General features: G+C 43.5%; 1 protein-coding gene across 2 annotated transcripts in view; it reads right to left on the reverse strand.

The window, feature by feature from the left end:
• Positions 1-10,068: 10,068 nt before the first annotated feature.
• The window catches only part of mgat3b (beta-1,4-mannosyl-glycoprotein 4-beta-N-acetylglucosaminyltransferase b), a 38,254-nt gene continuing 33,580 nt past the window's right edge, over positions 10,069-14,742 (reverse strand). For both annotated transcript variants that reach the window (XM_030146638.1, XM_030146628.1), the window contains 2 exons: positions 14,030-14,312; positions 10,069-11,942 (listed from right to left, as the gene is read on the reverse strand). In XM_030146638.1, the coding sequence (XP_030002498.1) occupies positions 11,445-11,942; positions 14,030-14,312 (781 nt within the window). In that variant the 3' untranslated portion in view covers positions 10,069-11,444. The remainder of the gene's footprint in view (positions 11,943-14,029; positions 14,313-14,742) is intronic.

Below are 14,742 nucleotides of genomic sequence, written 5' to 3' on the forward strand. Positions count from 1 at the left end.
GTAAAGACATTCCAGGTTTTTCACATTTTTTGGAAAAAGCTAGTCTGTAAATGTAAACATTTTTGTGTAATTTTAACTTTTTTGAAACTGAAACAATGAGGAAAAAATTGCTGTTTTCATTATTTATAGGTTATTATGATAATATTTTACTGGTCTGACCACTTTAGATTGAACTGACCTAAAATTATTTTAACATCTTTGATTGTTCATAGTGTAACTTCTGCATTTGACAAATTCATCCCAGGGGCTGAATTGGACCCTTTGACGGGCCGGGACGCATGTTAGACACCTGTGAGTTAAAGTAAAAAAAAAAAGAAAGAAAGACGCAGACAGGAAGCAAAGTTCAAATTTTGAAATAAATTTATTATATGTCTTTGTCATAGAGCTGAAGGTGATCGATGGTTAAACATAGTCATTCAGACACACAGCGAATCAGACTGGATCCATTATTTACCTTAACTTAAATGTACACTGCTCTGCTCTGTGGGACTCCTGCAGTAAAGGAGGAGGAAAAAGAGCGTCTCTAAAGGAATTTTTATCATTTGTGTTTTGTTTTTTTTCTGTGCCCCGCCCCCTTCCCCTCCTTTTCCTCCTCTGTGTGGACAGATGCATGTTGAGGCCAGGACACCGAAACACAAGCAGAGGGCTGATGATGATGATGATGCGTTTGAGGAACACCATGCCAACATCTGTCTCACACACAGTATTTACACACACACACACACACACACATGCACACACACACACACATACACAGTATTTCCAAAATAACAGCATAAAATAGGCTGAGAAACAAAGGAAACCCCGACACTATTCGACCTCAAACTGTGACTCCATGTCCAGTTCTGATTGGTGCACAAGGGCGGAGGGAGGCGGAGCTTGGAACCTGTTCTGATCACATGACCAGACGGGCTCATACACAGTCCTGTGTGTGTGTGTGTGTGTGTCATCCGTCTGCAGAAGCATGTGAAGGTTTCAGTGCCATAATGGGAGGGGGGGCAGGATGTGTGTGTTTGTGTGCACGTTACACACCTCAGACTGGCTGATCACATGACAGGTAAGCCCCTCCCCCTCGTGCACACATCAGTATTTAGTCCGACCGCGTACGTGTATGTGTTCATGTCTGTGAACGGAGGAGCAGACGCTGGAGTATTCTGGAATCCAACCTAAACTGTGGACACTGAGCCTGTTTACACAACCACAAGGGAGTAATCTGATTACTGCCATAATCAGATGTGACACATTTACGGTCACTGAGCCTGTTTACATGACCATTAGGGAGTAATCTGATTACTGCCATAATCAGATGTGACACATTTACAGTCACTGAGCCTGTTTAAATGACCACAAGACAGTAATTTGATTACTGCCATTATCAGATGTGACGCATTTACAGTCACTGAGCCTGTTTACATGACCATAAGGGAGTAATCTGATTACTGTCATAATCAGATGTGACATGTTTACAGTCACAGCCTGTTTTTACATGACCATAAGGGAGTAATCTGATTACTGCCATAATCCGATGTGACATGTTTACAGTCACAGCCTGTTTTTACATGACCATAAGGGAGTAATCCAATTACTGCCATAATCAGATGTGACATGTTTACAGTCACAGCCGGTTTTTACATGACCATAAGGGAGTAATCTGATTATTGCCATAATCAGATGTGACGCATTTACAGTCACTGAGCCCGTTCACATGACCATAAGGGAGTAATCTGATTACTGCCATAATCAGATGTGACGCGTTTACAGTCACTGAGCCCGTTTACATGACCATAAGGGAGTAATCTGATTACTGCCATAGTCAGGTGTGATGCGTTTACAGTCACTTCAGAAAACGTGATAATGGATGTTTCAGTGCGTTATGTGATTTCTACGTCCGGTATGAGGTCAGACGTCCACTTCCTGTGCCTGTCCAAACATCAGCTCGTTCTAAAGGACCACTTTTGGAACGCGTGTCCATTCCTGGGTTTCCTCCTGTCCGTCAAACACATGGGGGACGTGGAGTTTTCATTTATCGTAGCGGAGGTCAGTCGCTGCTACATGCCGTGTTTGTTTACCCTTTTCCTTCGGCTCATGTTGTAGGGATGTAACGACCTGAACATTTCAGATCACAGTTATTGTGACCAAAATTATCACGGTTATCATTATTATCGCGGTATTGTTATTACCTCTACCAGGACGTATTGTGATCCCTTTGCTTTGTTTGTGTGTTTGTTTGTTTTCATCTTTAGTGTAAAACTCTTCCACCCATCTTTCCCAGATCTTCCCCACAGATAGGCCTAGGCCCTGGGACCAACCCAGTCCATTTTGGTCCCAGTAGGACAAAGTTCAAGGTCACAGCAAGGTCACAACATCTACAGTTTTCCATCTGTCATCATTGAGACATTTTTCAAAATTCATCCAAAATTCCAAATGACTCCGATTCACCTCCAGTTGGATCCACCTGTAGCTTAGAACAATCTCTTGTATGTGGAACTAAATTGTCCACATCCACTGTGGAATGTGGACTCTGTGGACATTTACACTGAACACTGAAAATCCCATTTCCCACACATTTAAAATTAGAACTCAACTAATTTTGATGTGAATTGAATCTAATTGGACAGACACATGACTGGGACCAGATTCAACTGTTTCTGTGTATGGAACAACCTGGAAACTGTTGGATTTAAACAGACAGAGTGGATCCACACATGCACAGCGTTCAGGGTGAAGGAGGAGCTCTGAGTTCTGAACACTGGCTGAAATTGTGCTCAAAATGTTCAAAAAGTACGAATAGAAACACTGAAATAATTTAACCAAGTTGTATTTTGAAAAATTCAAAAATAATAATAAAATACAATAAAATAACAGTCCCACTGTCCCTTCTGTGTCAGAAACATTCCAATATTAACCCTTAGTGGTCTGAGTCTATTCTGTCTGTTTTTCAGTCCTTCTGATTTGGCCTTTATATACTATAGAAACAAATGTTTACTATACCCATGTTTGGATCTGTTTTTTCAGTACAACTGCATCTATCTCATCTGTCTGTTATTTTTTCACTTTAACCTACTATAAAAACACAAAAGGACAGAAAACACACAAAATATATAAAATCTGATTTGAAAAATGTATATACTTTATTGCATAAATAACGCACAGATGCTTAACGAACCTTTTCACAGACTTTAAAGGTGAATATCGGTTCCAAATATTAGGTATAGAAAATTAAAATTGTAATAAACTCAAACTATACTCAAATATTTGACATAAAAGCAGATCTTTCCCTTGGATTTTTTCTCCTAAAAGTGCGGTAATCAAACACAGTTATCATGAGAATTAGAATTTAAACACTAATACTAACCGTCTGTGATTTTACCGCCGTTTATCGTTATAGTGGTAATCGTTACATCCCTATCATGTTGTCGCTGCGTAACTTCTGTTTATAGATTTTTTTTTTTACATGTTCAGATGTAAAAAAAAAAAAATAAAAATAAATAAATCAGATGAACCTGTGATGTTGGAGTATTGGGGACAAATCTGAGTGGATTAATCTGATTTCTCCTAATCAGATTACTGCTGTTATTGGATAAAGCCAATCAGATTATCCTGTTTACACGATCAATAGTAATCTGATTACTGCAGATATCAGATACTGTTGGGAGTAGTGGTGTGGACGTAAACAGACTCAGTGTGTTGGATTCATTATATGGAGATAAATGTGACCTGGACGTTCAGACTGAAGTCACACTGGAAAAGATCAGATCTGGATCAGATTTAGGACCACATATGACAGTGGTCTGGGTCAGATTCAGGACCACATATGAAAGTGGTCTGGGTCAGATTTAGGACCACATATGACAGTGGTCTGGGTCAGATTCAGGACCACATATGAAAGTGGTCTGGGTCAGATTTAGGACCACATATGAAAGTGGTCTGGGTCAGATGTAGGACCACATATGAAAGTGGTCTGGGTCAGATGTAGGACCACATATGAAAGTGGTCTGGGTCAGATGTAGGACCACATATGAAAGTGGTCTGGGTCAGATGTAGGACCACATATGAAAGTGGTCTGGGTCAGATCAGTGCTGTTCAGACTGTCTGTACCAGATCAGATCCAGGTCCCATATGGACCCTTTTCCCTTCAGTCTGAACCTGTAGTCCAACCCTAAACCTCCCAGATGAGGGTTAAACTGGTCTGGTTGTGTCCTGTGGTCCTCCTGGGTCAGGACTCCAGTCCAAACCGGTTCTGAGTGGCCAACAGACAACAACACTCACACAATGGAGAGCCTTCATAGTGATCACATAACAAGGAGGGCACAGAGCGCCTCTGACCACACACCCACACAAAGGCTGCACTGTGGACGCAACGCAGCTGAGTGGGGACGCGATGCAGCCATGTGGGGACGTATGTGCATGTGTGCGTGGAAAAGTGGGAAATGTAGTCCTGAATGGAACCACAGAGGAAAAACAGCACGGCAAGGAAAAAGGAACAGATAGCAACAACAACAACACACACACACACACACACACACACACCCTGCTTTAACAAGACATCAAATATCAAGCTGCCAAGTGAATTAAATAAAAAAAAATACAAAAAAAGAAAGGTAAAAAAGAAAACCAGGACCAGAGAAAGTCAACCCGTCTCCCTTTTCTCCAAATGCCAATAAAAATAACATTTACATTTTAAAACAATACCCAATAAAAGCAAAGACAGACGTGACATCCAAAGTACAGTGTAAACAAACCACATGTTAAACACACACACACACACACACACACACACACACACGCGGGCATGTTGGACTGGCGTGGCTGGGACTGATGGAGGGAACTGGAGAACCCTCTGGAGGTGGACCACTGCCCTCTTTCCTCACCCCCCCACCCCCCAATGTTTAACCTTTTCCTAAGCTCCTCCCCCTCTGAGTGTGTGAGTTCAGTTGAACCTGCAGAACACACAGGAACCAGCTGAACCCTTCAGGTCCCTGATGCCCACTGCACATGCACGTGCACGTGCACATGGACGTGCACTTCAACTCCTGTCATTCATCTGGTATGAACTGAACATAAATGAAGACCCCCCCCCCCCCCCAAATCCATATGTCCTCACAGTGTTGATGGATCTGACACTGGTATGTATGTGTGTATGTATGTGTGTATATATGTATGTATATAGGTATGTTCATGTATGTATGTAAATATGTATGTGTATATATGTATTGATTCATTTTTGCAATGATGCATGTTATGTTATTCGTCCTGCACTGCTTTGGTAAACCTACTGCTGTAGTTATGAAGCTAGATGGATAAGTCTATGTCCTGAAGCAGTGAGCTGCTGATCAGGCCATGTCAAGGTCCTCACAAACAAGGGAGGGTTCATTTTCAGCAGGAAGTAGCCCAGTGTTAGCTAATGTCAGTCCTGTCAGTGGTTTCAACCCCACGACTCAAAAACACAACTGACACTAACAGACCTACAGTGGAAACACAACGGGTGGACAGACTAGTGTGTGGTTTATCTGTCTGTTTACCTGCATTAACCCACTCACTGCTGTCTGTCCAGCAGAAGAACAGGACAGCACTGTTTGGAACTACTGAGGCCTCCATCAACCACCTGATCACCGTAGCAACGACATCAAAGCGTGACAAAACTCTGTCTCTCTACAGCTTGTGACTTAGAAAAAGGACAAAAAGGACAAAGTGCAGCTACTTCAGTGTGAAACTGACACTGAATTTATGACACTTGAACTGAAGGGATAACAGACGCATCAAACACACCTGTTTACTGCGCATACGGACTGTTTACTGCGCATACGGACTGTTTACTGCGCATACGGACTGTTTACTGTGTATACTGACGGTTTACTGCGCATATGGACGGTTTACTGCACATACGGACGGTTTACTGAGTATAAGGATGGTTTACTGTGCATACGGACGGTTTACTGCGCATTAGGACGGTTTACTGCCCATAAGGACGGTTTACTGCGCATTAGGACGGTTTACTGCCCATAAGGACGGTTTACTGCGCATTAGGACGGTTTACTGCCCATAAGGACGGTTTACTGTGCATACGGACGGTTTACTGCGCATACGGTCGGTTTACTGCTCATACGGACGGTTTACTGCGCATACGGACGGTTTACTGCGCATACGGACGGTTTACTGCGTATACAGACGGTTTACTGCGTATACGGACGGTTTACTGCTCATACGGACCAACGTCTGCCAAGAAAAGGGTTACTGGTGAGAAAAGAACTGTAAGGTTTCTAATCACGTACACTAAATGTCGTCAGATTGTGGGCTCTGCTAAACTTCATGTGTACGTTATTTTTCAGTCTAATTACAGACGCAGATACAAATGAACTTTATCGATCCTGAAGGGGAAATTCACTTATCGTACTATTTAATTCTATTTGATAATTTAATTGTATCCTTTGTGAATCCACTAATTTCATACAAAAATCTATTAAGTTCCCCCTAAAGTAACCATGTGGCTAAAGGTCGTAAAACAATGTATTCTTTTAAAACTAAAAAGTCGTTTCTAAAGTAAAAACCTGCTTCAGACCAAACAGGAAACCCTGAGCCTGCGCATTTAAACCCAGGTGTAAACCTGAACCACAGCTTCAACCAGGACCTCTGAAGCTGAAGATGATTTCCTGTTGCTCTAATATTAATAATGAAATGGGGAAGAGGAAGCAGCTGTTTCCCAGCAACACATCTGTCAAACTCTTCAGCCGTGTCGGTCTTATTTGTTTTCAGTTTGGCATTTTTCACTACATTTCTTTCTTTCATCCAAACTGTTGAAGTGAGCGGTGATGCACACAGAGAAAACTGAACCTCCAAGTTAAAGTAACGGACTATAAGCTCAAGGACATCAGAGACAGACAGATAATTAAATAAAATAAATAAATAAATAAAATAAATAAATAAATAACAGCCTCTCTCTGATGGTCACACAAACATATGGGCTGAATAAACCCACACTGACTGAATTTCCAGTTGGTGTTGGTCTGTTTTCAACTGTTTTCCACTTTTGTGCTTTAGTGTTTTTCTCTCTTTTCCTCCACGGTCAGGGTTCGGTTCTACAGGGTTCTGTGGTTCTACAGGGTTTTGTGGTTCTACAGGGTTCTGTGGTTCTACAGGGTTCTGTGCACAGGTGTTTAGTGTCAGACTGCAGGTGAAGCTCATCTGCCCCTAAAATGACTCCCATTAAATGCTCAAATCTGTTCAGTTGTTTTCATTTCATTGACTCCAAATGTGTGGGAACACGTTCATCTCTCAGACCAGTTGGTTCAGAATCAGTTTGATCCCAGATCAGTGGACTGGATGTTGTTCACTTCTCCTCCATTCCCGTGTCTGTGTTTGTTCATTCCATCTCTGCTCAGTGCATTTGTCCGTAGACGCTCAGCGTCCATGCACTTCAATGGGACTGAGTGGAACTGGTTCAAAAACCACTACAAACTGGACCAGCACTGGACACATGACACCTGTTGTCCCGCCCCCGGACGCTCAGCGTCTCTGGGGGTGAATGGAGCTGTGGGCGGAGCTTGGCCGGGCCAAACACCGAGCTTCCACATGCCAATGGGAGGATGGGTCCTAAGGCTGAATGCGGTTTGATTGACAGCTGTTTTCAGATCTGCTCCTTCACTGACACAGTTCAGTTTAATACCGTCACACATTCTGCTGTGAAATCACAGAAACCAAATGAACTGTTCATTTACTGACCTGAAAGAAAACACAACCACTGGACTAACTGGTTCCAATTTAACATAATTTCAATGTTTTCTTGTTGACTTGATACAATAAGGTCACTGAGCATTTTCTGAAAAAGGAACGGAGGAAGAATTTATGTTAAAATAACGTGACAATTTTTTGATGTAAGCCGACAGTGAGCTTCAACTGTCTGAAAGACGAGCAGCAAACACTGGTTCTGTGGTTCTGTGGTTCTGGTCTATTCCGTCCTGATGTTTGGTGTTGTTAGATTCTGCCTCTGCGCTCTATGCACATCACTACCTGTCCAGTTAACACCTGGTTCTGGTTCTGGTTCTGTCTGAGACCATCTTTCACTCATGCCTCAGTTTGTTCCTGGAGGAGTCAAGGACTTTCCTCAATGTGTGTGTATGCACTGTGTGTGTGTGTGTGTGTGTGTGTGTATGTACTGTGTGGGTGTGTGTGTGTGTGTGTGTGTGTATGTACTGTGTGGGTGTGTGTGTGTGTGTGTGTGTGTGTGCTCTTTTCTTCATCTGAATTTGTCAGATTATTGATCACTGATCTGGTTTATTCATCTGTAGTGGGTTCCCTTTGCACTGTTCACTTGTCTTTAGCGTTAAGCCCTGACATTGAACCGTTCAGGACCCCCTGACCTTTGACCTCTGTTACTGCTCCAGTTGGGGGACTGTAACGGACTGAATGGATGCACCTGTATCTGCTCTGCTTCCCCTTCAATTATAGTTCCTGTTTTTTTTTTTATTCCTATTTAAGGATGTTGTCTTTTTAAAGGGCAGAGAATGTCATTTAGAACCCCCTGAGGCCACACCCCCTGAGGCCACACCCCCTGAGTGTCAGCATTCCAATGTGTCAGACTGATGGTTTCAGGTCTTTGGTGCATTTGCTCCATGTTTGACACCTGTGGTCTACGGGAAAGAGCGCAGTAGGAGCCTCCTGTTCTCTGCTTTTGGTCCCATTCCCTCCTGTTTCCATAGAAACCCACCCTGGTTCCGGTTCTCTGCTAGTTCTGCTAGGAATCGCGTCATCCTTCATGTCCCAAAACCACACTTGAAAATGTTCCAAAGACACACCATACACACTCTCACACACAGACATGGACGATCTAAGGTGCCTTTGGATGAGTCTGGGTACATGACTGAGTCCTCCAGTAGGTTTAAAGCAACACTATGGAGGTTTTCATCCTTCCAACTCTATTTTCCAGGTCGTTTTCGTTTTACACCAACTCCAGTAGGTTCCGTTCCTCTGTGGTCATGTGTCCAGAGTGTCGGCATCTCCTGCACTGACACTAGGACACTTCTGGTTTGGGTTTGGAACCCCGACAAACAGAACTACAGAACTGGACGGGTTTAGGACGTATGTCATATCCCCCCTCCAGCTTTAGAAGATGAGGAAGGACAACGAAGTTAGGAGTGAAGGAAAGAAACAAAAAGACTAAAGGTCACATGACTGAAGGAGCAAGAAAAGCACAGAGGGTAAGGGTGTTGTCTAGGGCTGGGTAAAAAAAATCAATTTAATCGATTTTGGATTGATTTCTGTTTAATTTTGCGTAACTGATTAATGGTGGATGAGACCGACTTTTTAGAGCAGGACCGCGAGTAAATGACCCGGAAACCACCGATGCAGAAGCGTGGCTGACTCCATCTCGCGAGCCCCTCACGGAGACGGGGTGTCTTGGTCATGCCCACGATGGTTCTGGCGCAGGAGGAAAGCGAAGGAAGGGTGGGGAAAACCCCTCAGTAGGAGGAAGGGTGGAGAAAACCCCTCAGTGGGAGGAAGGGTGGTGAAAACCCCTCAGTGGGAGGAAGGGTGGTGAAAACCCCTCAGTGGGAGGAAGGGTGGTGAAAACCCCTCAGTGGGAAGTAGGGTGGGGAAAATCCCTCAGTGGGAGGTCCTCCCTGCCTCAAACTTGAACCTGTAGTGCAGAGGAACTGACCAGCAGAGGCGGGTCACAGAAGCCAGTCGTTCTAGAAATATTAACTTGGATCACCTGTGACTGAGGGCGGAGTCAGAGGAATAGTAAAGCAGAAATCATGAAGCTCCGCCCACTCTCCCCCTCCAGTGAGTTTCTTGTACCAAGGGCCCAACATGATTCTGTTTCAGGGGGGCCAAACTGGTGTCAGTGCCCCAGGGTGACAAGAATGTGCCTTAAGGCTGGAAGCAGCAGGTATAAAACAGAATAAAGATGAGACAGAAGTCTGTTCTGATCCACTGGAGAAAACTGGACATGTTTGTGTTCATTATTTCAGAGCAGATTCATCTGTTTACTGATGAAATGTCAGATTGATTTCCTTTCTAATATCAATATTGAGTCTGTGTTGCATGGCTGCAGTAGTCAAATAATCAAGTTACAACTCAAAATTGTACTCTGGTATCACTAAATGAATCTGAATTAATCAATTAATACTGAATCGAATCGAATCGCAATTAATCGATTCAGAACCTTATGAATCAAAATCGAATCGATGAAGAAAATTGGCCATGATACTCAGCCCTAGTGTTGTCCACAGAGACAAAGACAAGACAGACTGGGAGGGACCAAAGAAGAGGAGGGGCTAGGGGGAATATTGGACCAGCTGTGATTGGAAGAGGAGGAAGGATGCTCTGCCCATGGAGACCTGGACCTGGTACTGGTGGACTAGAAAGGATCCACTGCACATTAACTGTCTTGCCTCAGGACGTTTGCCGGCATCAATGGCTTGTCAACAAATGAGATTCAGGTTTTACGGCAGTTGTTACAGACAATACCGTTTCCTGACTTTAGGGGGACCCTGCCAGCAAAAGTTCCATGGTGTTGCTTTAAATACTGCAGAATTCCCTATGTTCTACTGAGACCCAAAATGACGTATCCACAGACTAAGTCCCGCCCCTTCCACTGAGCTCCATGGGACCTTTGGGAAAACAAATATGTACGGCAATCAGCGGTGAGAGGCTCATCCTTTTATGATTTCATTTGAATTATGACATCATTTACAAATAAATATATAAAAGATAAAATAAAGGCTCTGTGGTCTGTGAATAATCAGCAGATCTGTGACTTCCATTTGGTGTGTAGACTTAATAGTGTTATAACAAGGTCATTATGTCTTTGACATTGAGAAATATCACATCTGTAATAAATTCAAAGGATTCAAAAGGATTCAAAATGAATTTGTTTCTCACCATTCACTATGTTACATATTTTTTCTGTAATAAGATCCCATAGTGGTCCGTTGGACAGGGCAGGACAGTCTTTTTTTCATTTTGGAAGGTCACCAAATATGACAGGAAGACATCTGAAAATGGTGGGTAGCGCAATAACATCAGACGAGCCATTCCAACTTTGCCAACACTCACAGAAACAAAAAGTGAACGTTTCCCATTTGCACTTGTTACATACGCCTGAAAAACATCCTGGTTGAACATCCTCTGTCAGGCAGCCAGTGTGTTCAAAGTGAGGACAAGGGCAGGACGACGTCCTCAAAGAGGGGAACTCAGGACATCTATGGGTGGTTTCCAGTGGTTGTATCCTCTCAATGCTGTCTCCTTAAATCCACGACGGATGCGAGTCAGTGTTTTACATCCCAAAATGATAATGTTACTGATGATGATATTTTCCATCCCTGGAAGATCCATTTAGTATCACTCCAAAAGAGTATCAGTACCATTCTGCCCCAAAACTCAGTGCCGAGGCCTCACTCAGGACTTACCAGTTACTTCACAAACATTCCCCGTATGCTGAACTCCTACCCGTCGCTCAGTTTGGACACCTTGTTGTAAGGGTTCTCCAGGAGGTAGCGGTACCTGTCAAAGTGCTCTAACATGTACTTGGGTGCATACATATGTTCTTTAGGGTCCACTGGGGGATATTCCTGCAGGGAGCCGTCAAACCAACCCCCCGTCCGGATCAGATCTCGGATGTAGTTGAGGTCGCGCTTGTCCTCATAGTCGCCCCATCGTGGGAAGTCTCCGTTCTGCGCTGACACTAGCTTGAAATAGATGCCCTCAGGTGTGAAGCACCAGGAGCAGTGCCAGCCAGCAAAGTGGAAGGGGCTACCCACGGACCACTGCACCAGGATGTGTCCCGTGTCATTCTCATACTTGCGGAAGCCTGGCATGGTATAGTATTCACGACGACGAAGCTTGATACCGTCGCCATCGTAGACATCACGAAGCATTCCCACTGTGCAGCCCGACACCACCTCTAATGAGCCGAACTGTTTCCAGAAGAATCCATAGAGTGACTGGATGGAAAAACAGAAAATACACAAAGACAAGGTCAGACAGGGGTCAGTGTTTCATTATTCGCACACCGTCGGCAGTCCGACCGGTAAGGTCAGCTCTACTACCGACTGAAGACATAGCTGCAGGGGTTTACTGTTCAGCACCAGTCCATTAAGACTGCCCAGAAACACACACACAATTATAAGTCAACATGTGTTTATAAGTTAGATACAGACAAACTGGTCATGTTTATTTGGGGACAGAGCATGTGGTTTTAATACCGCTGAAATATACGAGGGCTGTTCAATAAGTTCATGGTCTCACCCAGAACAGAACAACACAGACTGATAATTTATATTTTATTTTTCAACATAATCTCCATTTACAGCAATGTACTTGGTCCATCGATGTTCAAGCATCACTATCCCATCACGAAAGAATGTAACATCCTGTATTATAACAACCAGTATTTCTGGGTGAGGCCATGAACTTATTGAACAGCCCTCGTACGCATGCTTGTGTTGTATAATTTTCTGGTGATAAAACCCTGCTTGACAATGTAATGGTAGATTTAAGTCAGAAAATAATATTATTAACAGTGTCCAACATACATCCAAGACATGTCCAGAACACGTCCAAGGTACAGCTACGACATGTCCAAGGTACAGCTAAGACATGCCTAAGACACGTTCAAGATACTTCTAAGACATAGTTGTTTAGTGTCAGACTGCAGTGGAAGCTCATCTTCTCCTAAAATGACTCCCATTAAATGCTCAAATCTGTTCAGTTGTTTTCATTTCATTGACTCCAAATGTGTTGGAACACGTTCATCTCTCAGACCAGTTGGTTCAGAATCAGTTTGATCCCAGATCAGTGGACTGGATGTTGTTCACTTCTCCTCCATTCCCGTGTCTGTGTTTGTTCATTCCATCTCTGCTCAGTGCATTTGTCCGTAGACGCTCAGCGTCCATGCACTTCAATGGAACTGAGTGGAACTGCTGGAAAAACCACTACAGACTGGACCAGCACTGGACACATGACACTGTGTTGTCCCGCCCCCAGACGTTTGGCGTCTCTGGGGGTGAATGGAGCTGTGGGCGGAGCTCGGCCGGGCCAGACCCTGAGCTTCCACGTGCCGATTGGAGGATGGGTCCTAAGGCTGAATCCTGTTTGATTGACAGCTGTTTTCAGATCTGCTCCTTCACTGACACAGTTCAGTTTAATACCGTCACACATTCTGCTGTGAAATCACAGAAACCAAATGAACTGTTCATTTACTGACCTGAAAGAAAACACAACCACTGGACTAACTGGGTACACTGAACTGAATTTACACGTTTTCTTGTTTCAGTTCCATAATTTAATCATTTCTTGTTCAAGTTTAATATCGTTTTGTAGATCGTTAAATCAATCATACTGTTGGCTAGGTCGAAGTGAACGAACTATCAAGTCCCTGAAAAAGACGCCTACTGTGTACGATAAGGTCACTGAGCATTTTCTGAAAAAGGAATGGAGGGATGGATTTATGTTTAAATAACTTGACAGTTTTTGTGATGTAAGCTGCCAATGAGCTTCCCCTGTCTGAAAGACGAGCAGCCGACACTGATCTAAGACATGGCCAAGACATGTCCAGAACACATCCAAGACCTACTGGTGGAATCTGATAATATGTTTTGAAAGTGTTCTAATGGATTTCATTAGTCAATCCAGTGAAAATGATGATTAGAAAATGTGTGAAAATGACATTAGTAGATGAATGTAAGGTGAAAACCTGACCTATTGTTTAGTTGTTCTGCTTTATCTTGATGAATGTGAATTTCTCTCAGATATTTTGTTCAATAAATCTTGGTTGCCTTTAATGAATTCTCCTGGTGAGTTTTTAAAAAAAACAAACAATTTGAAGTTTTTGGCCAGCAGAACCAAGTCCAGTCTTGGACTCCGGTCCTTTAGATCTGGAACACCTGTTGACATCACCTGGATGAACTGAGTGAATGGACTGTGACTGTGTGATATGATGACGGTCTATGACAACTGTTGAAACAATGACTGTGTTGAAAGACAACACATATAAACGCATATAAACATACGACACAAGTATTCTTGTTACCTTGCGCATGTGGATGGCAAAAGGCTCCGTCCAGCCATCGAACAGTTTGAGGAAGAGGAGGCCCTCGTGTGCTGGGATTTCATCAGCATCGTTGATAACAAAAATGTCATCTGACCTTACACCAGTGATTCGGGACATGCCATTTCGTGTCAGGAAGGTACGCAAGTAGTCATCGGCGATCCAGCCATCCTGGCGACCGCCATCTGGGAAGTGATCGAGGAACACGTACAAGATCTTGTGGCGGATGTAGTCGTAGGTACCATTGAGGAGGAGCCGCAGGAAACTGGACAGATGACAAACAGGGCATGGTCCAATTAGTGGCTATCATTATGCCTTTTCTCCCAGGTTTTTGGTACATTGCCCCCCCCCCCCCCCCCCCCCGAGAAAGCACCCCCGTGGTTCTATCTTGAGGGCATAGCTTGTTTACCCTTTCCACCACTTTACAGTCTATCTACTAATCTCACCCCTCCCACCCACTCACATCCTGTCCTGTCTCACTTAAAAGGAGTATGGAAGAAAATGTCCAAAACTTTTAAATTTGACCCCCATCCTCAATCAATCTGCTGGTATTTGGCACAATCCCAAACTCTGCATAGCTAAGTCACCTTCTTTTGTTTTTTGGAAGTCCTGCTTTCAGAGAGGTATAACAGTGTTGGGGGGTTTATATGAAAAGAATATATTGAAATCTTTTGAAAAACTTGCACAGGATTTTA

The sequence above is a fragment of the Sphaeramia orbicularis genome, chromosome 1 (assembly GCF_902148855.1).
Source record: "Sphaeramia orbicularis chromosome 1, fSphaOr1.1, whole genome shotgun sequence".
NCBI lineage: Eukaryota > Metazoa > Chordata > Actinopteri > Kurtiformes > Apogonidae > Sphaeramia > Sphaeramia orbicularis.